The sequence below is a fragment of the Biomphalaria glabrata genome, chromosome 3, assembly GCF_947242115.1.
Source record: "Biomphalaria glabrata chromosome 3, xgBioGlab47.1, whole genome shotgun sequence".
Lineage (NCBI taxonomy): Eukaryota > Metazoa > Mollusca > Gastropoda > Planorbidae > Biomphalaria > Biomphalaria glabrata.
The window spans coordinates 38,988,855-39,013,204 of record NC_074713.1 but is presented as its reverse complement, the minus strand read 5'-3'; the positions used below and the strand labels follow the sequence as shown (position 1 = coordinate 39,013,204).

Here is a 24,350-nt window from a genome sequence, read left to right as displayed (position 1 = left end):
CTTCTGGCTTTTAAGGGTTTCAGACATGGCTCCACTTACGTGTCCTATTTACTGGCTGTACATTTCAAAGAATGATTTCGCGTGCCACGCTTGCTACGTGTGCCATACTTCACCAGCCCCAGTTATCGAGTCGGCACCGAGCTGTGCGCTCGTGTTTGTCCAATGAATTATAAGACTTGAAATTAGTTTTAATTGTCCATGGAATGTCTAAGTGGGAGTGTGTGGCTCAGCACTATGTTGACATGGCTTGTTCAAATAAAACCATTAGAAAATAAACTTTTTAATCAACTGTAAAAATATAGAGTCAGAGAAACAGAATTGTTTCATCCATTGAGGGAACAAATAAACGGCATGTGGATGAAGTAAGGAAAAAAAATTAAGCTGCGGGGTGGGGGGTGAAGTCGGGTTGGGTAAGGCTTAAGCTCGATGAATGAAAACGACACGGTTCTAATTAATGCCTCGGGCATTTATTCGCATGATTGAACTACACTCAACATGGCGCGCGACGCGAGGCTGACAATGCCTGGAAAGAGAGCAGAGAATGGTGTCCAGCGCGCGCGCGCACACACACACACACACATTTTCTAAAAAACGAAATCGATGAGAAATTATGGGATGGCAACACATGCGCTCTTAAGTCCACACTCTCTGTCCCTTTTCCTGTTTCCTTTTTATTCCGTTTTGTTCGTGTCCAACATCCTGGATAGTGGACATCAGAAATAGATATGACCAGTGCCGAGATGACATCAGTGACATATGTTGTCGTCAAGTATGTCACGTCAACTATCCTCATCCACGTGTCACAAGTCACGTGCAAGCACGACCTATTGATAAAGAGCTTGGATACTCACCTCGGCACGAGGGAGACTTGTATGAACGTGAGACTAAAGACAGTCTAATCAAATCTATTCACTAATAAACGTGAGACTAAAGACACTCTATTCAAATCTATTCACTAATAAACGTGAGACTAAAGACACTCTATTCAAATCTATTCACTAATAAACGTGAGACTAAAGACACTCTATTCAAATGTATTCACTAATAAAACTGAGACTAAAGACACTCTATTCAAATGTATTCACTAATAAAACTGAGACTAAAGACACTATTCAAATGTATTCACTAGTAAAATCCTCTCTGAAGGATGGACATTGTCCATGGCAAGACCTCCTCCATCAATTCAGCCCAACAATTGAAGATGCAAAATACAAATCATAGACGGACTAGCATACTTTAGACTTAGACTTAGGTCCTCCCGCGCCGTTCGGCGCATTGGGCGGCAAGCTGTCTCCATAATGATCTGTCACTGGCAATGTCTGGAGCCTCCTCCCATCTGGTGTCCACTGTTCTGAGGTCCTCCATGAAGGTGTGTCGCCAGGTAATACGAGGACGTCCCTGTTTGCGCTTTCCTCGTTTTGGCTTCCAGGTTATCGCAACTCTTGGTGTGCGTAATTCATTTTGACGTAGAACATGTCCCGCAAACCTCATGCGACGCTCAGTCACAACCTCACTAAGTGTTCGACTCCCAGTTCGGCATAGGATTTCCTTGTTTGAGATCCGGTCTGTGTAACTGACTCCCAAAATCCGTCTCAGCCATCTCTGTTGAGCCACATTTAGTCTTTTCTCAATTTTGACAGATGACTTCCACGTCTCACATGCATATGTAGCAGTTGGAATGACGATTGTGTTGAGAAGGTGTATTTTTGTCTCGAGTCCAATGGCTTGGCTAGTCCAAATAGGCTGCAGCCTTTGGAAAATGCTCCCTGCCTTTCCTATTCGACATGCTACATCATGGTAAGCATCTCCATCATTTGTTATGATGCTGCCAAGGTACGTGAACTTGTCCAGCTCTTCAAGCTTTGACTCGCCAAGTCTGATGGGGACACCCTTTGCCTTATATCCCACTCGCATAATTTTAGTCTTATCCAAGTTTATGCGGAGGCCAATTTTGGGTGCCTCTCTGTCTAGGCTCTCCGTCATTTCTTGAATGCATTTATTTGTAGCCCCGAGTAGTGCAACATCATCAGCAAAGTCCAAGTCCATCAATCGGAGTTGTTCATGCCATGGAATACCAAAGGCAGTCTGGTTCATTGCTCTCCTCATTATGTAGTCGATGGCTAGGAGGAAAAGGAAGGGAGATAAGATGCACCCCTGTCTCACACCTGTCTCGATTGTAAAAAACTCTGTTGTTCCCTCTTCTGTTTTAATGCAGCAACTAGACTGACTGTAAAGGCGTCGTAGGATCTGGACGAATTTTTCTGGGATACCGTATTCTCTAACTATTTTCCATAGTGATTCTCGGTGGACACTATCAAACGCTTTTTTGAAGTCCACAAAACTGATCATTAGCCGTTGTTGGTACTCAAGACTTTGTTCTATGATATTTCGTAAAACGAAAATCTGCTCTGTACATGATCTGCCTCTTCGGAAGCCTGCTTGTTCTTCTCTGAGCCTTTCATCTACAGACTGTTGAAGCCGTCTCAACAAAACAGTGCTGAAAACTTTGCCTGGGACAGAGAGGAGAGTAATGCCCCTCCAGTTGTTGCAATCTGCCAAGTTGCCCTTTTTTGGAAGCTTTACAATCACTCCCTTTTGCCAGTCCTCTGGGACTTTTGAAGTTCGCCAACAGAGATTTAAGAGATCAGTCATTCTGTTAACAATGCACTGTCCCCCATATTTTAGCATTTCTGCTGATATCATGTCTAGTCCTGGTGCTTTGTTATTCTTTAGCACTGCTATGGCCATGGTAACCTCCTCAGCAGTTATTGGGTCTGTCTTGACCTTGAGATCATTGTCTGGAGAGGGGTCCTTGAATATGTAAGTTAGGTCTGGCGACAGTTGGTTAAGGGTCTCTTTAAAGTGCTCTACCCATCTTGCATCCTGTTCTTCTTTGGTTAACAAAGTTTTGCCTTGCTTGTCTTTTATTGGTGCCCCATGTCCACTCTTTGCTCCAGTGAGATCTCGGACAATACGATGGAGGGTTTTTGTGTCATTTCTGCTTGCAGCTGCTTGTGCCTCTTGTCCCTTCTGCTCAATCCAGTCCCGTTTATCTTGCCGACAGCTTCTCTTTACTTTCAGATCTGCTTCCCTATAGGCTTCTTCCGCTAGGCTGCGATCCTGTGTTTCATTTTTCTGATCTCGTCTACGTTTGGCCTCTTTCCTCTCATCTATCAATTTCCATGTTCTGTCTTGTATCCACCGTTCCTTGTATGAGCCTCGCCTCCTTCCGATAACTTCTTCCGCGCACCCAATAGTGGTATCTTTGAAGTTGGCCCACTCTTCTTCAAGGGTCAATATATCTGCAAGAGCCTCAAAGCGGTTCGTTAGTTTCAATTGGAACTGTGCTGCAGTATTGCCGTCTTTAAGCTTCTCTACATTAAATGGGCGGGGTCGTGTGGTTTGTTTTGGTTGGCGTTTCAATCGGAGCTTACATTTGCCACTGACAAGGTAGTGGTCTGAGCCGATATCAGCTCCTCTGCGGGTCCGCACGTCTAACAGAGATGACCTCCATCGTTTGGAGATGCAAATGTAATCTATCTCGTTGAAGGTTTCTCCATTTGGTGATCGCCATGTTTTTTTGTGTATTTGTTTGTGCTTAAAATATGTGTTTCCAATTGAAAGGCTGTTGGATGCGCAGAGAGAAATCAAGCGCTCGCCATTATCACTGATGTTTTCTGCAGAGCCATATGGTCCCATTACATATTCAAAGCCAGTTCGGTTGGGATTGATTTTGGCGTTAAAGTCTCCCATCAGTAGAATTAGGTCGTGAGTAGGTGTTTCATCAAGAGTGGTTTGTAGTTGATTATAGAAATGATCTTTGATGGTATCTTCTGCATCCTCTGTAGGAGCATAAGCTTGGATGGTAGTGACTTTAATTTGCTTTGTTTGGAGTCGAGCTGTAATGATGCGGTCACTGACCGGCTTCCAAGCAATTAGCGCTGAAGCTGCTATTTTAGACATGATGATTCCTACACCACCAATGGGGCATAGGGACGGGAAAATAACACAAACACAACATCATCTAATGTATCTGCTAAACACTTCTGGTAGACGACCTTGTCATGCCTGTCTTGTCCAAGCTGCAGTAAACATAGTATCACAAAAGTCGGTAAACATTGAAGGGGTGTGTGGGGTGGCGAAGAATGCCCAATTACCTAATTTGACTTGGTGAAAACTTTCACCCACTCTTCCGTCATCTAAACGTTCGCCGCCTCTGATTTTTTACGCTCTTCAACCAAGACATCTCTTCGTGAGTTGTTGTAGATGTATACTTAGATTGATTACAAGGCGGTGCTACTGTTTTGAGGGGGGGGGTAAAGTGACGCCCATTCTCTCCCTTTCCTCTTCTCTCCCAATTGCCACTCGTTACCGAATTCAGCTCTTAAGACACTGTCACTAAGGTGTTAGCTCGTATCCATGGAGACAAGGGAGCTAACTGTTTGAGTAACTCAAGATAAACAAAACAAATAGACTAGATGCGCGTCATGAGTTCTCTTCTCCTTGTTTCAACTCTCTTAAAAGGACGGGGTTTATTTTAGTGCAGAGAGAGAGAGAGAGAGAGAGAGAGAGAGAGAGAGAGAAGATACCAATACAGAAGCAGATCTAAAAAAAGAAGTGTTTCAATCAATGAATCAGTCTTTATTCACAGCACGAACTGTCCTGAGAGGTGGAGGGGGGAATGTACCTCTGGCACGCCCCAATTGAATCAGACCTATCAATGTTAGTTTGAAATAAAAAGTCTCATTCCCTGGACTACAAAGTAAACAAACCACAAAGACAACTCAGTGTAACTGTTACGTCATTCTAAAGTACAATTGGGGGGGAGGGGGGGAGTGAAGAAGATCCAACACAAGGCTTCCCCATTCAGAGCACTATCTTTAGCACAGGGGAAGTAATCCAATCTTATCCTATCTATCAGGGTGAGGGTGATGACTTGTATAGGGCAGTTGTCACTCAAAACGTTTGTTGCTTCCGAAGATTTCGGTGATAGTAACTGAAACTGATGAACACTTTTGTGTGAAAATGTGTTTACTTACAGAAATAGTACATAATGAACTAGTGCAGTATCTATACGGTTATTAAAACTAATATCGTCAGGAATAACCGGTTTAACACTAGTTCTAGACTATCTAGTTCTAGCATGCTCTATGACCTCTGGCCAATTTGACCTTTTTTCGAACAGTTGAGGTATCACTCAATAGCCCCTCCAGGGAAACCAAAAAAATCTTCTCGTGATTTTTTTCTAGACAAGTTCCTCAACTCCTGCTACATCTGATTCGTTTCATTATTTTCGATTTACAGAAAAAAAAAAAGACTGCACTGTGAAGTGTTATGGGGAGGGGAGGTTGAAAAAAAAAAGAAGGAAATATATTTTTTTTAAAGTTAACAATGGAAGGGAAGACAACTCTAAAAATGAAAATATTCTATTTTTAGATTACATCGTCATCACAACAATCTTCAAGAAAGAGGTTTCAACCCCCCAAAAATAAAATGTTCACGGAAACTTGTCAAGCGCCCAGCGCCACATCCCTCTTTTACTTCCTGACGATGTTTTCCTGCCCCCCCCCTCCCCTCCAGTCTTTCTGATGTCCATCATGGGACCTGGCTGAGCGATCCTAACGATGGCCAAGTTAACGAACCGGGTGAGCGGCAATCACGCGTGAGCTCACGGTTCTGGGGGGATGATGGTGGGGGTGTGCAGTATTTGATTTTCGGCATTCATGCGAGTCTTTAGCAAGGGGGGGGGGAACAGCAGTGACGAGGTGGAGGGTAAGACTGAGCAGAAAGTGGCAGGGTGGATACGCCATGGTGACTGACTCACGCTGCTACCCCTGACCTCAATATTTTCGTTCGTTGCTACATTAGACTAGATGGCTACTTCCTTTCTCTTTAATAATTACCTTTTTTGAAAACGATAAACATTAATGCGTTGACTGGTTACCTCTAGCTTGGCGTTGAGTTACCCTTGGTAAACGTGGTACGCTACACCAAGATTATTGCACAAATTATTGGCGTCATTGAACGTAAGGACGCTAGTTCTCCCGATCTTATCAGTTCATTCTTTTGGAGAGTTAAGATACAAATCGAATCAGTGTGCCCCGTCGCTCCTGTAATCTACAGGAGTCTGAGGTAGTCCGAGGTAGTCTACGCATTTGACTTTCATCTCAATAGTCTTGAGTTCAGACTGTCCGTCGAAATCCCGAAATTTCCCAACAGTAGGTTTCGCCAGGATGTATTAAAAATCTCCATATCTGAAACAACGCTGGAAACTAAGACCTCAAATAAAAACCATCTCAGGAAATTCTTTACTCAAAGGTTTCAGATTTGGCATCTATCTCTAATATAAAACTACATTTTGCGACATAAATTGAAAAGATACTTTTGCAGCATTTAAAAAGAGTATAGAGTACGTTTCCAAAGATGTTGTTTCTTGGTTTTTAGTACCCGGTACTCAAAATCTGAGACAAGGTGTTTGCCTCTCGTTAGCAAACATTATATCTATATCTAGAATGAGTTTGGTTACCTTAACTTCTCGGTTCTCAGTATTCCGTGTTGACTAAGGGTATACCGACCATCAAAGTACTATGAGTGGAGTTAGTCCGTTAAGGTACGTCACATGGTGTTTTTGGACATATGGACAGGGTGCCATCTATTTGAACTCTGTTACTTAACCACAGCTAAACGTAGAAATTATGAAGACTAACAATTAGATAGATGGACAGACAGACAGACAGACAGACAGACAGATAGATAGATAGATAGATAGATAGATAGATAGATAGATAGATAGATAGATAGATAGATAGATAGATAGATAGATAGATAGATAGATAGATAGACAGACAGATTTCCTATTTTTTACAGTTTGAGACTACTCATAGATCAGCGTGACCTATTCGCGGTGCACGACCGCTTCCCGTTAGCCACAGCCTGGTGTGAAGAAGTGCCACTGCACCCGCCACTCGGCGCCACTCCTTCAGCACCCATCCTGACAGTAGTGACAGCTTGTTCGCGGCTTCCGAACTACCGTCACCGTGGAATAGTGAAATCACTTGACGAGGCCACTCCAGATGGCGAGATGGCCCCCGTAACAGTACAAGTCAACTCGGGGACTTTTCTTGGTGCTACTTGATCTAACACTATTGTGCGATCATTAGCTCGCAGCCAGTAGCGGGCCTTGACGATAGTCACTTCAACAAAAGTACAAAATGAATCACGCCCTCCCCCCCCCCTCCCACTAACTTTCAGTTAGACTGAAGAATTAATATTTGATTTCTAATTAATATTTGATTTTGTTTAGCCTGAATACCTTCTAATGACATGCCAGTTATTCTGCCAATGAACTTTTTCTTATACACATTTTCTGGTCAATATTTTGTTAGCAACATTGTCTTATGAACATTTTGGTTTAAACATTTCCGAATGAATATTTTGTTATGAATATTTTCATATTTCCATTTTCTGGTGAATATTTTCTTGTGATTTTCTTAAGCAAATGTTTTTTGATGAACTTTTGTTAATGGAAACATTTTGTTCAAAATATACACAACCTTGTTTTGTACGTTCACTTTTCTATTTCTTCATTTCCTTTTGTTTGTGATGACTGGTCAACACTTTGATAAATAGCGTAAATATGTTTTTTTTCTGTTTAGTTTAAGTGGCGTTCACAGATTTACCTGAAACTTGTGACAAAGTTATAAACTCTTTTCAACTTTGTAGTTTTGAACTTCAGTATCTAGGTCCCGAGTCCTTCTCTACACACACACACGCACACACTCTCAAAGGAAGTCGAAAAATCAATGAATCAATGACATCAATGACATCAATGCCTTAATCAATCAGTTTGCCAGTGAAATCAATTTTAACTGCGTGTTCCAGGCACTGTCTTTAGTTTAGTGCAAGGCCAACAAATTTCGTGAACGCTTAAAACTTCTAACTTCGCAGACTAATTCAGAGTTACTAAAACTCAATCGGTGCGTCGAATTTTCAATCGAATTCATTAAATTGATTTACAGAATCAACAAATCAGAAGATTATTGGGATTCATTTTTTTTTTTTTTGATAACGCCCCATTTACGGCCTCTCTCTTTATTCGCCGGCCCTGCTAAGGTAAACAGCAAGTTTAAACAACTTTAAATACTGTACATGAAGTTCGTTTAATTAGAACAACCGATTATACAGCGTCCAGATGTAGTTCTAATAAAGGGATTATCCATTTGTGACGTCTACCAAGCCTCTCTCTCTCTCTCGCGCTCACTCTTGGGTTTTCTGCCCCTTTCCTTGCTAATATTTAAACTCCAAATGGAGAACGCCTTTGCACATCTAAATGTGAATGGCTCGGCACATTCAGTGCATCGCCCTGTCTCCGTCTCCATCACGCTGTCAGCACACAAGGAACGTAATCAATTCATTCTGACATTCGATCTCCTGCCCAACACCTTAAGGCTTCCACCCCTCCCCTCTACGGTAGATCACTTTTTTTTTTCATAACTTGACAATATTTCTTCTAGCTTTTGACCGGGTCCCAAGTGCGTGACAATATGACCAGAGCCTTTAGGTGATTGTACTCACAATGCTTGTTATCCTGGACGTATGGTATGCGCTACGACTGTCACAATGGTCCTCAATTTAAATCCTGACCCTGTCTTCCCTTCAATTTTTTGACAACGCTATCCTTTGTCAAGGAACGTTTCAGAATTAGCATTGAAGTCACAACTTCATTCTCTGTAGTTCCTATAGATCGCAACCTCTGTAAGGGATACCTTCACTTTGTTGAAGGTGGCTGCCTTGTCGTGCTGTATGCGCGTTGGACTGTCGTTCGGACTTCTCGGTGGTCCAGGGTTCATACCCTGCCAACTGCCATCCCCCATCGTTCTGAGGGAGGTTTGGACTAGAATGTAAATTATCTTCCACTCCGAAGGAACATCCGAAACATGTCAAACATTTTTAGAAACATTTTTTTTTTTTTTAAATTTTTTTTTACTTTATCCGTAAGTTGATTTCTATTAGTCCACTCTTTGAACTTGTTTCTTCTTGCACTTACATTTATTAGTTGACCTACTTTTTTTTTTGCTTAGGCACCAGGGAATTTTTTATTTTTATTTTAGGTCACGAGTTCAAGCCCCGGTGAAGACTGAGATATGATTCGGGATTTTTAGGACGCCCCTGAAATGACCAACTCTAACAAGTATTGGTACCTGTTTTACTTTGAGAAAGAAAGGGGTTTGGTTGAGCACATGACACCCTCGTTAGCCATCGGCTTTAGAAATACATATCACCTGCCCCGACAGATTGCAAGGTCTGAAAGGGGGACTTTTTTTTGGCCGCTACTGTTACGCGTTGTCAAAGCAGCATCCCGACAAGAGAAAGGGAAATAATAGCGAATGTCATTGCAGGGATGTCTTACTTCCCTTTTGTGTGACACCGCCATTAGCTTGGCCAGGGGGAGGGGGGGGAAGGCTAAAAATAGATACATGTTAAAGATGGAAGGAGTGCAAAATACAAGCAAAAGCATGAAATACAACGGGGAGGGTGGGGGGGGGTGACAGTGACAGGGGAGGGTGAACATATTCCTGAAATTTAGAACCAGAATGGATTTTTTTTTTAAACTCTGATGGACGAAACGAAAATCAATTTTCTATCAGCGGAGACAAGAAGTCTGTATATAAGGGGCAGGTAATAATAGCGGTGCATGAGTTGTTCTCCTTTAGATCACAGATCTCTAGCACTCGCAATATAATCGTTTAGTGTTAGTTGAATTTCAATATTGCCATCCCCGTAAATCTTATATAAACTCACTCTTGTCTGTCTGAAAGTTTTAAATTGTTATTTCTGCAACACCCAAACTCGGAACAAGCTGAAAGTTTCCACAATTATTTCTTTCATCTGGCAACAATGTTCGTAATTAAATAATTCACTATTGGTTATTAATTATTTAGTTTTGTATCTCGAACAAAATAAAGAAATTGTACTTGATTGAAGTGGTGGTCTAAGTTGAATTAATTCCCTTTATAGGTCACCGCTTTAAAGTAAGTTTCAACAAACAATACATAACTATACAATCTTCTATTTCCATATTCACTTCACCTCACCAGCGGAATGGTTCGTATTTCGGCTTGAAAAGCCATGAGTTCGAATTCAGGTATTTCCCCCTTTTTTTTTTGTTTTTATATAAATGCTTTTAAAAGTGATTACGTTTAATTTCTCCCCCCTCCCCCCTTTTCCTCCCATATCCCCACCTGGTCCAGATAAGTGATCAGTGGTAAGTGAGAGCGTATTGAGAAAGCTAAAAGCATGAAATTGCGCTAAGCTAAAACAAAATATGTAAAAATATTTCTAATCGCACAGATGTTGTTGTTGTTGATCAAGATCTATTACAACTATAATGACACGACTGATCCAAACTAATTGATACAATTACACTTTGTATCAGCTTTTGTTTTTTTTTTTAAAGTATATTCTATTTTTTTCTTGTTTACATTGTAGGTTCGGAGGCCATTTCGTAAAGACAAGTTTTGAGAATATAATTTACTAGCCGGAAATAACCCTCGACCTTAATTTGTGTATCACTGATCGAGTGCGTTAGAATCAGATCTAGGTCAAACATGGCGAGATGTTCCCGTAACACTTTTTAATTTTCACACCAAAATTAAAAATAGACTATGAAAATGGGGCTTACCCTCTAGCTGACATATTCATAGCTAATATAAATACTGTGAACATGGGTTTACCCGATTTGCTGAAAAGTTTCATTCATCAATAGAAATAAACTTTGGTAATTTTTAGAATTATGTATAGGACCTTCATGTTGCGGGAGATACACTTCAATCTCCGACACTACCGAGATGTGTTTCATTCCAAATTTTATCAAGATTGATCAGACGGTTTTGATTTCTATACGTAACGTAGTTTTACATACATACATACTCCTTACAGTGTGCTTTATATATTATATATACTTTCAAGGTAAACAAAAAAATTAACATTATTATGTTAAACGTAAATGTTTTTTTTTAATTATAAGTAAAAATTTACTTTAATGTCATCATCATCATGATTAGCTCCCTTGACCAAATCCCTACATCATAATAATAATTAACTATGTTTAGAGTAGAAGACTCTACAATGCTGCAACCTAATCCTATGAAATGGTCACACTATGTTTAATGTGTCGTCTGGGTCTGTCTGAGAGACTCGTGGGCAGCACAGAATCTTGGAAACGTTAGAAAAGATGTAAACACATGATGATTGAGTCATAACACTGTGCTCTAGTTTAGTTCCTCTCATTTTTTTTAACTCCATCACTATATCTAGATATTTTTTTATAGTCTTTTTTGGTCTGTCTATCTGTCTGTCTGTCTGTCTGTCTGCCTCTCTCTGTTTTTTTTTTCTGGCTCTCTACTTCACACACAGTTACACTTTTTTGTTTCTAATTAGTGTGTCCTGTTTATTTTCTCTAATTTCTTTGCTTATTCTCTCGTTTTATTTCTCTTCCTCCTTTTCTTGGCACTTGTCTCGCTCTGCACAAATAACCGAAAAATTCCAAACAAAACTGGAAAAAAAAAAAAAGAAAGTCTATGACACGATGATGTTATCACGTGTCTAATGAGAGATCTTCTGAGATTGTCTACACACGTCGCACATCTCTGTCAATACTCCAGTTGTCATGATCTAAGTTTGCACAATAACCCGACACCTCATAACAGACTTCAACCATTGAGATTTATTTATAGAATAGACACACAGATTTCGGGACAAAATAAGTGAAAATATTTTTTAACACTGAATGCGCTTACATTTGGCAACTGTTGTTTTTTTTTTAATATAAGAGTACGTGATCTCGGGGTAGAAGAAAGTCCCCCTGTCACTGTGGGTAACAGTTTATTGGGGCTCCGCGATAAACCAATCTAGCAATGAGATGGACTTTCCTAATCAAAAATGTTCTATACCCCTCAGACCTGGAGGCTATCAGCGACTTCCAAAAAATCCAAATTTCAAACTTTAGCGTATTTAGAACTCGAATCTCTGGGTAAAACAATTCAACAATTTAGTTCATGGGTCTACGAAAGACTCGATTCAAATCTGAAGGTAAAAAAAAAAAAGACTTGAACAATGTTTATTTCAAAGTCCAACAGTTAAGCGCTAAAAAAGACAAAATGCTTTCGTTCTTTACCCCCTCCCCTACTAAATAAATAAACGAAATAAACAATAGCAAAGGGCGTTGGCAAAACACTGTACAAGAATATTGAATAAATATATAGTCTTTTAGAATGCTCGCCACACACAGACTATATTATGAGAACCTCTGGAAACTCCATCACTATGGATCGATTCACAGGAAAGTGATAGAGAAATCAAATGGTCTTTGTATTTGAAGATATCTATGACCTGAGACTGTACCTCAGTCTTGTTCTCTGCTTAGAGCTCACTGACTGCGACTGTACCTCAGTCTTGTTCTCTGCCTAGTGCTCACGATGCTTTTGTACGTATAGAATGGAAGGGGAGGAGAATAGAAGAAGGAGGAAATCAAAACATTGTCACAGGTGTTGAGGAGAGGGGAATGGTGGAGGAAACAGTAAACGAGGCTGAAAGAGCGGGCAGAGGTAACAAAAAAAGGGAGAGGTGGAAGGATAAAGAGAGAGGGAGAAAGAGAGAGGGAGAAAGAGAGGGAGAAAGAGAGAGGGAGAAAGAGAGAGGGAGAACGAGTTTGAAGAATTATACTCCTCAATAAAAGGGAGGGAATCTGGAAGGGGAGGTAACAAACAAAAATAAACACACTAATCATTAAAGTGATGTAACTAGATCTATCTCCACTGACTGATTTCAGTTTTATACATCTCTTTAGACAAAATAGAAAACAAAAGAGGCGGAGAGGGGACAGAGTGGGTGTGTTTGGTGTGTGTGTGTGGGGGGGGGGTGTGCTATCAACATGCGCCCTGAGGAACAATGTAACAAGTGCTGACTAATTTATAATCCGTAAATGAAGTGGCGTCAACGAGTAGTTCATGGGGCGAGAGGAGCTAAATCTTTCACCAGCAGGGTCCGCCCCAGGCGGTATGACAGTAGATACAGTGTACTGGAAGCATTTTTACTCACTGTTGAGCCGCACGGTGTCAAAATTGTGTTAGTGTGTGTGTGTGTGTGATTGGTTTTTTTTTTTTTTTTTGGGGGGGGGGGGGAGGCATCTTGCAATTTGTCCACGCCACACTGCTGCAGGTTTACAACTAACCAGTACTTGAATTACACCTGGCTTATAACTAAGACAATACCTGCCAATGGCACACGCTCACTGGAATATGACTCAAGAATGACGCACTCTCGTTACGCGCGCACACACACGCACCCGCGCGCAACCTTGGACACGCTCGACCAACAACATTCACCCCCCCCCTTTTTTTTCCACCCGTCTTACCCCCCCCCCCCCTCATCCAACACATAGGCACACGTCTATATTCAATAAGTCTCAATAATCGAAGTCGACATGGCACCAATCAGGAGAGCTGACTGCTTGACAGCGATTATTGCAGCCTTGAGCTCCATTGCCGTCACCAACAGCTGCTAATGACTTTCTGTCACGTGAGATGCACAGCATAAAACTACAATACATTTCATTTCTGCAGGTAAGGACAAAAAAATAATTACGCAATGCGTCAATACGGCATGTCATTATATCAAAAGATTTGTATGTATTTATAGTCAGACTTAATAAACCTGTCTGTCATTGATTTGTATTTTTGTCTTCCCTACCCTGGCTTTCTTATTCTTACATGCTCAGAGGAAACCAAATATAGATTAAGTAGGTCAGATACGTTTTAATGATTTATCCTATTTCATAAATAGGTCATAGCAACCTGGTGACACCGGCGGGCGGGGGGCGCGGATGACAAATTTGACGTCTAGGAACGTAAAGAATTGTTACGCGGATGATTGATCACTCCAGGGAGGAAGCTTTCCTTCACAGTTGATCCCGCGCGCCGCCATTGGGGAACAAAAAAAAAAGAATTACAAAGACAGGTTCACTTTAGCCCTAAAAGCAGCGTGTGTGTGTGGGAGAGAGTGAGTGTGTGTCGGAGTGAGAGAGAGAGAGAGAGAGAGTGCGTGTGTGAGAGAGGGAAAGAGTGTGAGAGTTTAACGCATTACCATGCGAGAAATAAACAAAGTAATTAGAGGGAGTTAATTCATCCTCGTCGTTTCATTGAGTCGAAAAGTCTTTAGTAGATTAGTCTGAGTCAGTGGAGCGTGGGACCAATAGGAGAGTCACACAAGTCTTTAGTAGATTAGTCTGAGTCAGTGGAGCGTGGGACCAATAGGCGAGTCACACAAGTCTTTAGTAGATTAGTCTGAGTCAGTGGAGCGTGGGACCAATAGGCGAGTCACACAAGTCTTTAGTAGATTAGTCTGAGCCAGTGGAGCGTGGGACCAATAGGCGAGTCACACAAGTCTTTAGTAGATTAGTCTGAGCCAGTGGAGCGTGGGACCAATAGGCGAGTCACACAAGTCTTTAGTAGATTAGTCTGAGCCAGTGGAGCGTGGGACCAATAGGCGAGTCACACAAGTCTTTAGTAGATTAGTCTGAGCCAGTGGAGCGTGGGACCAATAGGCGAGTCACACAAGTCTTTAGTAGATTAGTCTGAGCCAGTGGAGCGTGGGACCAATAGGCGAGTCACACAAGTCTTTAGTAGATTAGTCTGAGTCAGTGGAGCGTGGGACCAATAGGCGAGTCACACAAGTCTTTAGTAGATTAGTCTGAGCCAGTGGAGCGTGGGACCAATAGGCGAGTCACACAAGTCTTTAGTAGATTAGTCTGAGTCAGTGGAGCGTGGGACCAATAGGCGAGTCACACAAGTCTTTAGTAGATTAGTCTGAGCCAGTGGAGCGTGGGACCAATAGGCGAGTCACACAAGTCTTTAGTAGATTAGTCTGAGTCAGTGGAGCGTGGGACCAATAGGCGAGTCACACAAGTCTTTAGTAGATTAGTCTGAGCCAGTGGAGCGTGGGACCAATAGGCGAGTCACACAAGTCTTTATTAGATTAGTCTGAGTCAGTGGAGCGTGTGACCAATAGGCGAGTCACACAAGTCTTTAGTAGATTAGTTTGAGCCAGTGGAGCGTGGGACCAATAGGCGAGTCACACAAGTTCTATAGAAGTTGATTCATAACTAAGTATCAGAACTCACACCAGTTCTATAGAAGTTGATTCATAACTAAGTATCAGAACTCACACAAGTTCTATAGAAGTTGATTCAGTACTAAGTATCAGAACTCACACAAGTTCTATGGAAGTTGTACAGACCTGTGACGTAGCAACGAGCTATTGGTCTAAACTGCCCACAAGCTGTGACGTTGCAGGTCAGTGTTCCGACATTCCATAACGATAGGTCTCTGTACGACGTAGGACGTCCTAGGCAATATCTATTGAACGAACTGTAAAATAATAGACTGCATATACTGATTCTCTATCCCTTAAAACATCTCTACAATATTCTTTCACAGACATGACACTGCTATTAACACTGGCATATATACATATTTTAAATCTGTCTTTATTAGAATAGTTTAAACTCAATCACTATTTCGATCACAAAGCCAGCACAGGAGATATCGCCGAAACCTGCCTAGTTCTGTTGTACCTGCTACATTTACATTATTAGAAAAGTTCTCAGTGGACACGAAGGTTATAAAATAAGTTTCTGGACATTTTAGGACAATGCCCGTCCTATATATAACACTCTATTTAGCCCAGACTTTCAAGTCCTGTGTCAACTCTACTATTAACTTGAATATTATCAACGAAATAGCCCCTGGCTTTTACCAAACAATAGTAGCCAATTTCCAAAACATTTCAAGAGAGAGAGAGAGAAATGCCAAGCTCTCCTAAAATTAGTTTTCCCTTCAAATCACTACTCTATAAAAAAAAAAAAAAAAAAAGCTCTCAGCTTCCTTCTGGGAAAAAAATGTTTTTTGTTCCGGAAGTGCTATTTTTGTATTTGTGGTCTCAGACAGAAACGTAAAAAGCCAAAGTAAACAGGTTTTTGATTGGAATCTATTAATAGCCACCCTTCTCGTGTTATTAATACAACGTTTACTCTATTTCAGTGACACGGAGGTCAGTGGACTTTTTTTTATTTCTATAAAGTCACACCTACTTCAGAACAAACACATTTAAAATAAAAGACTTTGAACATAAAAAGATGTTCTATAGATGCACCTTCTACATAACACATGAGGGCTGTACGCTGACAGTTTTTTTTTTTTTAAATTCCATCCATAGTTTGGTTGACTTTATTAATTACATTTCTTTTAAGCTCCTTACTAAGAACACACACACACACACAAAAGGTTTCACAAAATAATTAGCAATTCATTAATTCTATTGTCTTTAAACAAATATTTTTTTAAATTGTCGAATCCATTCAGGATGTTAACCCCTTCAGTGCCAATAACTTTGATCCACTGGGATTTGAAATGCCAACAATTGCACCGAGAGAAGAAAAAAGAGCGGGAAAGTGACGGAGAATGGAAAAGGGTGTAGTGGGGGGATTAGGGGAACTGTTAAATTTGAAAACACATATACGCACACAAGTCTCGCGAGACTTAAGCCAATGTCTCGCCCATTCTCCGTGAAACCATTCGGCAGACCAAACGCCAAACACACACACATACAAAAAAATTAAGCACAAAACAATGGCGACTGTTTAGAAACTTGAGTGTCACGCGGCAGACGGCGGACGGTATTTACCTCCAACAGTTTTCAATGGACACCACAGATGGCTGCTAGTTAAACTAAAAAAAAATAAAAAAAAATGGATACAGTTCACTCTGAAGGTCAAAGGTTAAAATTAGTCGCGCGCCAATCGTACAGTTTGTCGTAGACGTGCACGTGTAGCGCAAGTAAAAAAAAACAACAGCCTCGTTTTGAAACCGCGCGCTCTGCATCGCACTCTGTGCATTATATCCGCCCCGTCACTTCACCACATCTTCCCATTTATTTATATATATTTTTTTTTACGTTGCTTGATCTTGCAGACGCAATAGACTTTTTTTATGACACACATTGTATATTGTCTCTTGTAAAGTGTATGCTGTCACAGTAATGGAAAAGTGGTCAACTCTTTACATGCATTTATTCACATTTTAAAATGTGGAATTGTGTATGACAACGTGAAACTGAATCAAGAAACATCAGAAAAAGGGAGAAGGGTTCCGTGCTGCTCTTTCAAAAACTAAAAAAAAAAAAATTGTTGCTCGTGATTGAATTACAATTCGGGATCTCGAGCCTCCATGATGGAAGGCCGACGCTGATCTATACAAGTACTTATAATAGAAGGTATTATAGGCTAAAATTGTAGAGTTTTAAATTTTAACAAACGACCTAATTCTTTACACAAGGCTCATCTCCCCTTCACTTAGTACATGGCTATATCAAACTAAATTAATTAATTTCTAATTTTTTATTGACTCATATTTTCTCCTCGACAGTGACTAATTGTGTAAAGTTTCAACTTGATCTGAGAATGGCAAGTGGCAGAAGTAACGAGGACGTAAAGATTCCACCCAGACAGAGTTGATACAAGCATTGTTTTAAAAAAAGGCATGTAGGTTATGTTTAGGATTACATAAGAAAGGTGTTAGATTTGTGTTCACTATGCAATGACGTAAACAAAAATTGTGTACTTTACTTTTCGCTGCAATTTTTTTTTTTAAACACGAGGAAAAAATTTGCTAGCAATATTTTCATCTTCCTGTCACTTGTGAACGATAAACACACACAAAGAAAAATAAATTATGCAAAAACGTGTTCACCAAAATGTTTCTCTCTAAAGGGAACATAATATAGATATAGAGCCGTAATCGAAATTCAGCACACTATCTAGAAATTGGCTATCAGTTGCAACTATAAGTAAGCCATGTGTCTCAGACTAATGTGCAATATAGATGTACCCTAGATCTAGATGTAAACTTCGTCTGCAAGACAATAGCGTTACTCTCCAACCCAAAGCATTTTGTTATTTCACGCGAAGGTCTATTTGGACAAGGAAGCGCGTGCTAGGGTGTTACGTCACGCAACCCGCGGCGATGACATTAAGGAAACTCTCAAGTCTTAAGAAATCCCCCCTCCCCTCTTTTTAAAGATGGAGGGCAGCAGGGCAGATCTTTCAGCAAAAAAAAAAAAAAAAGCAATTTTCGGTCCAATATAAACGCATTGAGGACAAAGCAAAAGGGCAACAGGTTCAGGAGTGTGGGAAAACCGAAAAATGCCAAACCAGGAAAACTTCACTGAAAATATCAGACGTATTGAGATTTAATTCCAAAAACTTATAATCGAATACATTATTGTATCTATGACCGATGCGAATATTCGATTTCTTTAAACAAGACTTTTAGAATAAAAATTGAACCTAATAAAGTAGTTGGTCAAGTTCTGTGGCTTCACATGTGGCATTGATTTCTTGAAACGTATACGTTTAAATATTTAGTAAATATTGAATTTAAAAGTGTATTCTGATATTTAAAAGTGTATTCTGATATTTAAAAGTGTATTCTGATATTTAAAAGTGTACTCTGGTATTTAAAAGTTTTGTCTTTCTTTAAATAAAGAAGTCTAAATGCATAAGTAAATGATATTTTTGAGAAATGCGAAGTTAAAAGGTTGTCACACCTAAACCAATCTGATCTCTTCTGATCTCTTCGTGTGGCTTTTTTTTCTGAACGCTCCAATATAACGAGGAAGAAGAAAGAAAAGAAAGTGGATGAAGTGAGAGCAAAGAGAGAGAGAGAGAACAAAAAGAGAGAGAAAGAGATAGAGAAAGAGAGGACGAAAGAAAGGGAGGTGGCAAACTAAATCCCATCTTAGATGAATTCATAAATCTCTAATCAATTCTATTTTATCGTTATTGCTATTTACAGATATTCTTGTGTCTGTTCTTTTTCTAGATCCATTTTAATGATTGTTCACGTTTCAATTGGGAATGGTGTTTCTGTGATCTATTCGTACAAAACCCGCACCACCTAACGTGACCATCACAACGTGACAAGATCACGCTCTATCAGCGTGACAGTTGTCTACGTTAGTGCAATACTTTTGAAAGTCTAAAACAGCCTCTAGCAGTGTGTCGCGATTATTCATTCATCCTACATGCAGTGGTGGACGTACTTTAAGAGAGACGAGGGCATATGAGTTGATCACACTACAGGTCAGAGGTCACAAGTGTCACTTACCTGGGCTAGGTGGTCACTCTCGCCTCCATTGTCAGGAAACATCAATCTTAAAGCCTGGCGTTTCAGCTCCACCAAGCACCCATTGCACTGCTCACAGCATATCCCTCCCTGGTGGTGGATCCTGGCCTCCTGCGCGGTACCTACTCCTAGCTTTGGAGGTGGCGAGAGCACCCGGCGGGCGGCGCAAGCCCCCATCCTGGTCTTCATAGGCAGCACGTCGCTGCTGGGTGACAGGGGCCGCGCCGAGTAGTGCCCGCCAATGTAACGCCCGGCCGAAGGGCTCAGGCACCTGACCATACCTTGATGGGCGTACCTCTTTGTGGGCGATCCGACAATCTGGTCGCTAGAGCTGGGAGAGGCCGGGCGCCCGAAAACGAAAGACACCTCGTCGACCGGGCCCAGAGATCTCTTGACGGCCACCGTGTTGGTTAGCGGGCACATAGTGCCCCGGATGGGGTAATCCTTATCCGAGATGGGCGCCATTTTGTGACACTCCATGCCGGAAGCCGTTTGGTCGAAAGTGGCGTAGAGTGTCTCCTGGGCGCCAGTTTCGCCCTTGTGTTGAGTGGAAGGGTAGCTGCCCGTGTCTCCAACCAATGGACTGGAACTTGTATCATTAGCCATGGCTGAATGATTTTGCTGTTCAGCGTGGTTAGTGTAGTCAACACCTGGAGTTTGAGCTACGGATGGGTCCGTTGACTCACAGCCTATGACGTTCCTGTCTGATGAAGTGACCTGTAGAGAGAGAATGAGAACCTCCTGTAAAAGTGGGTCATTCTTACCCCTCCCCCCCCTCTCTCTCTCTCTCTCACACACACACACACACACACATATTCATATATTTGTTCATTTTATGAAATCAATTTCTTGTAAATTTCTCACTTCTATGACATATATTTCTCAGTTCTATGACATATATTTCTCAGTTCTATGACATATATTTCTCAGTTCTATGACATATATTTCTCAGTTCTATGACATATATTTCTCAGTTCTATGACATATATTTCTCAGTTCTATGACGTGTATCACGTGACCTTATAAGCGCTTCTATTTGAACTGCAGTTTTTGGAAGTCTGCAGCTGTCCAAAATTCGTTTCAGCGACTTGAGGTGACCATGTCTGTCTATATAAATTGACCATTCTGACTGGGTCTACCTCTCTTAGTTGCTTCCAGTCTCTCTCTCGCTGTCTCTCTATCTGTCTCCCTGTCTCTCTATCTCTCTCGCTCGCTCTCTCTGTCTCTCTCTATTTCTGTCTCTCTCTCTCTCTCTGCATCTCTTTGTATAACAGTGTCTCTGTCTCTTGTCTTTCTTTCTTTCAGTGTCTCTTGTCTCTCTCTATTTTTCTCCATGTCTATCTGCATCTGTCACTGTTTCTCTCTCTCTCTCTCTCTCTACATGTCCCGCTATTTTTTGTATGAGTTCTTCTTCTGCATTCTCATTATTATGTTGGAGGTAATGAGATAACTTTATTAATTATTTAAAGGCGATGCCATTTATAAAAAAAAAATACGACTCCAAGTGCCAGAACAATTCAGTCAGTGTCATTGCCAGTGTCACACGTCACAATGTCACTACGAGAACATTATGTCACTGCTATACTAAACGATGTGGCATTCACAAAGACACGGCCCGACCATCAGATAGTCAACCAAGCGTGACCCAGTCTTGCGTGATCAGTCGCTATTATATGAAGCACCCCCTCCCACCATCTTGTCCTGAGCGCTCCACCCTCCCCCACAAAACCAGTGACAATTACAAAAGATGTCGACCTCACGACGGTCTAGCGCGCAGAGAAATAAAATTCACACACACACAATTATAGAACAACAGCGACACACCATCCGCGCATATTGGCATCATGTTATTGAGAAGCTGAGAACTACTGCACACCGGCATCGTCTGGAAACTGATCAGACATCGCCTGGTTACAAATTATACGCCCACTAAAAATGGCTGCTTTGCGAAAAGTCGATGATCAGACCGGAAGTCGTTGTACTGGAAAGATGCGTAAGCCAATCGGAATCGATATAAATTAATTATTACTCTCTAGACCTGATGGGCGACAATGTTTTACCCTCTCAACTTCAGATGTCAAAAAGCACTTCTTTCACGTCTGCGTTTATGGAGTCGAATCTACATTTTTTTATGTGACACTCCAGTCTAGTGTATCGAGTACTTTTGGGGGGAATCGATACTCACAAACATTACTTAATAACGCACTAAGAGAAGGTTAAACAGAAAGACGTAACAAAATAACAAGGAGTCAAGGACCTGGGCGAATCTAAGTATCATCGAGAACGATGTCGATATCTTATAAGAAACAGAAACATTTCTTGGACAAAAAAAAATTAATTCGCGCATCGATACTACATTAGTGTTACTTTGAAGAAGTATTTCAATGACGATATTGAGATACATAACACTTCGTCTCCTGGAGCTCCATAAAAATTGGCTTGTATTATGGGATGTAGTGGCTGAGTGGTTCAGCGCTTGGCTTCCGGACCGAGGCGTCTCGGGCTCAAAGCTCGTTGAAGAGTTTGAACGTATGGAAAGGTCTGAAAGGGAAACATTACTTTTTAAGAACCTGGCAGAACCTTTCCAACTTAGCAGGACCTTTCCTACATAGCAGAACCTTTCTTACTTAGCAGGACCTTTAATACGTTAACAGGACCTTTCCTACTTAGCAGGACCCTTAAAAAAAGTAGGACCTTTCCTACATAGTAGAGCCTTTCCTACATAGCAGAACCTTTCCTACTTAGCAGGACCTTTAAAAATTAGCAGGACCTTTCCTACATAGCATTACCTTTCAGACTTAGCAGGACCTTTCATACATAGCAGGACATTTCACATTTAACATTCAACATTCAAAGTGGCGCTAAGTTATTGAATAAACTAAACTTCAACTGACCTGTTGTCCATTACGCGCCACCGGACGTCCAGTCGGTGGCCGAAGTTTATTTTGAGAGTGACATTGAGTCGCCTGTCCGGTGTCCTGTGCCGCACGACCGTGCCTAGAAGAGATGGCATACTCTCCCTGTCCAGGCCTGGTCGCCCTGATTCCTTGGAGATCTGAAGATCCATTCGAGATGGCCAGGCCGTTTCCCGTCGGTCGCGGGGGCAGTTGGTGATTGGCATTAGGTTTGTCCTTCCAGGATGAGCCGTGCCCACTGTCAGACCGGGGTGTTGACTGAGATGTGTAAACTCCAACCGGCCTGTCTTGTCCGGACGGCGGGGGACGAGCACCATGGTATGTGGGAATTCCCGATCTTATGGGCGGGCCTCTCTCCATAGCTCAGTCGTCTGCAAAGACACAAATGTTCATTTTAACTGAACAGAAAGATCTTGCTAACACTTTCAACTTAGTGACTAGACCGAGTCAGTATTATATCTATATTATAAAGTAGAATGTGAGGGGTATGTATGTATGTATGTATGTATGTATGTATGTATGTTACTTATAGACATCAAAACCGCTTGACCAATCTTGATAAAACTAGGCAGGAATGTTCCTTGGGTACCAACTTAGACCTTAGTGAATGTATTGTAGCCCTAAAACAAATGTAAGACCCTCAAAAAAAAAATAAAGTTGTCCGACTCTATTACAGCTATAGTATTTTATGGATCTAGGCCATGTCTACAATGTTGACATGAGAAAAGATAGAAAGGATTTAGACCTAGATCTAATTTTAAGAAATACACTTTGCGCAGATAGTTTTTTACTTTGACACATGAAAAGACAAAAGAAGATCCATTGATTTCATTATATAATAAAATTAACCTTCAATTTTGTGTTTCAAAAGCATTTTTTACATTAATTAGTTCCTTATATCTGTGATTACAGATTTCCTGACGAACATTCTTTCATTAGACAATTCAGTAATGAATCGCGTACTAAATATTAATTCGTTTAATTGTTTACTTTATAATCCCATCCCTAGATCTAAAACTCTAATTCAACTCTAAGATGATAAAACTTCTCTTCGCACATATAGTTTTATACTTTAACACATAAACATATTAATCAAAGTCCATTCATTTCATATTTTGATCAAATAAACATTCAAATTTGGTTTTCTAAAGCTACATTCGCCTACGAAAGCTGCGAAACCGAGTTGATATAGGCCTAGATCTATATTCATTCATGAATCGCGTACTAAATATAATTTCGTTTAATTGTTCACTTTATAATCCCATTCATTTAACAAAGCTATCGCTCTTTTCGTTTTTAATAGATAAGAATGTATCGACTTCGGGTAAACCCATTTTCGCAAACCTAATTTTATTTTCGTAGCGAAAGAGAAATAACGTGAAAGGATCATTAGCTAAGTTTAACATACATATAAATCCAATCCACTAGATTATTCAAAAGCATTTTTTACATAAATTAGTTGCTGATATCTACAGATTTCCTGGCGAACATTCTTTCATTAGACATTACCAAATGGTTACACATTAACACATCTCTCTTCTGAGGTCTGAGTCTATTTCTAGGCCTAGGTCTAAAACTCTTACTGAACTCTAAGATGATAAAACTTCTTTTCGCAAAGATAGTTTTATGCTTTAACACATAAACATACTAATTATTGTCCATTCATTTGATATTTTAATCAAATTAACATTCAAATTTGTTTTTCTAAAGCATTTTTAATACATTCGTTCGCTGTTCGCTAAAGCTGCGTAGCCGTGTTGAGATAGGCCTATATTCATTCATGAAAAAAAGTTCACGCATGCGCAGCACAGAACTCTAGATTAATGTAGATTTAGATCTACGTCTACCTCAAGATCTACTTTATACTTTATACACATGAACATACAAAATTTAGTCTATTCATCTCAAATTTTAATCAAATATATGTAGGCCTACAAGCAAATGTTTTAATTTGAAAAAAAAATGGATTTAATTAAGCCTATTAGCTATTTTGATTTAATAGCTTCATTCACAGTATTCACACTATTTTTACATTGACACATTCGCTTTACTTATTACATTATTATTTCGTTTAATTGTTTACAAAACACTCTCAGTGACTATATCGACAGTAATGCGCAAATAAAGACCCGCGGGTCGCGGGTAACATATGTCTAGTATATATATATATATGTTTAATGCAGACGTTTTGTTTTAG

The 24,350-nt window shown here is 40.5% G+C and overlaps 1 protein-coding gene across 2 annotated transcripts in view; it reads right to left on the bottom strand.

The window, feature by feature from the left end:
- LOC106057963 (kinesin-like protein KIF26A) overlaps positions 1 to 24,350 on the bottom strand; it is a 307,846-nt gene that overhangs the window by 247,962 nt on the left and 35,534 nt on the right. For both annotated transcript variants that reach the window (XM_013215332.2, XM_013215331.2), the window contains exons 3-4: positions 22,133 to 22,524; positions 19,221 to 19,955 (exon numbers count right to left, since the gene is read on the bottom strand). In XM_013215332.2, coding sequence (XP_013070786.2) covers positions 19,221 to 19,955; positions 22,133 to 22,513 — 1,116 coding nt within the window. In that variant the 5' untranslated portion in view covers positions 22,514 to 22,524. The remainder of the gene's footprint in view (positions 1 to 19,220; positions 19,956 to 22,132; positions 22,525 to 24,350) is intronic.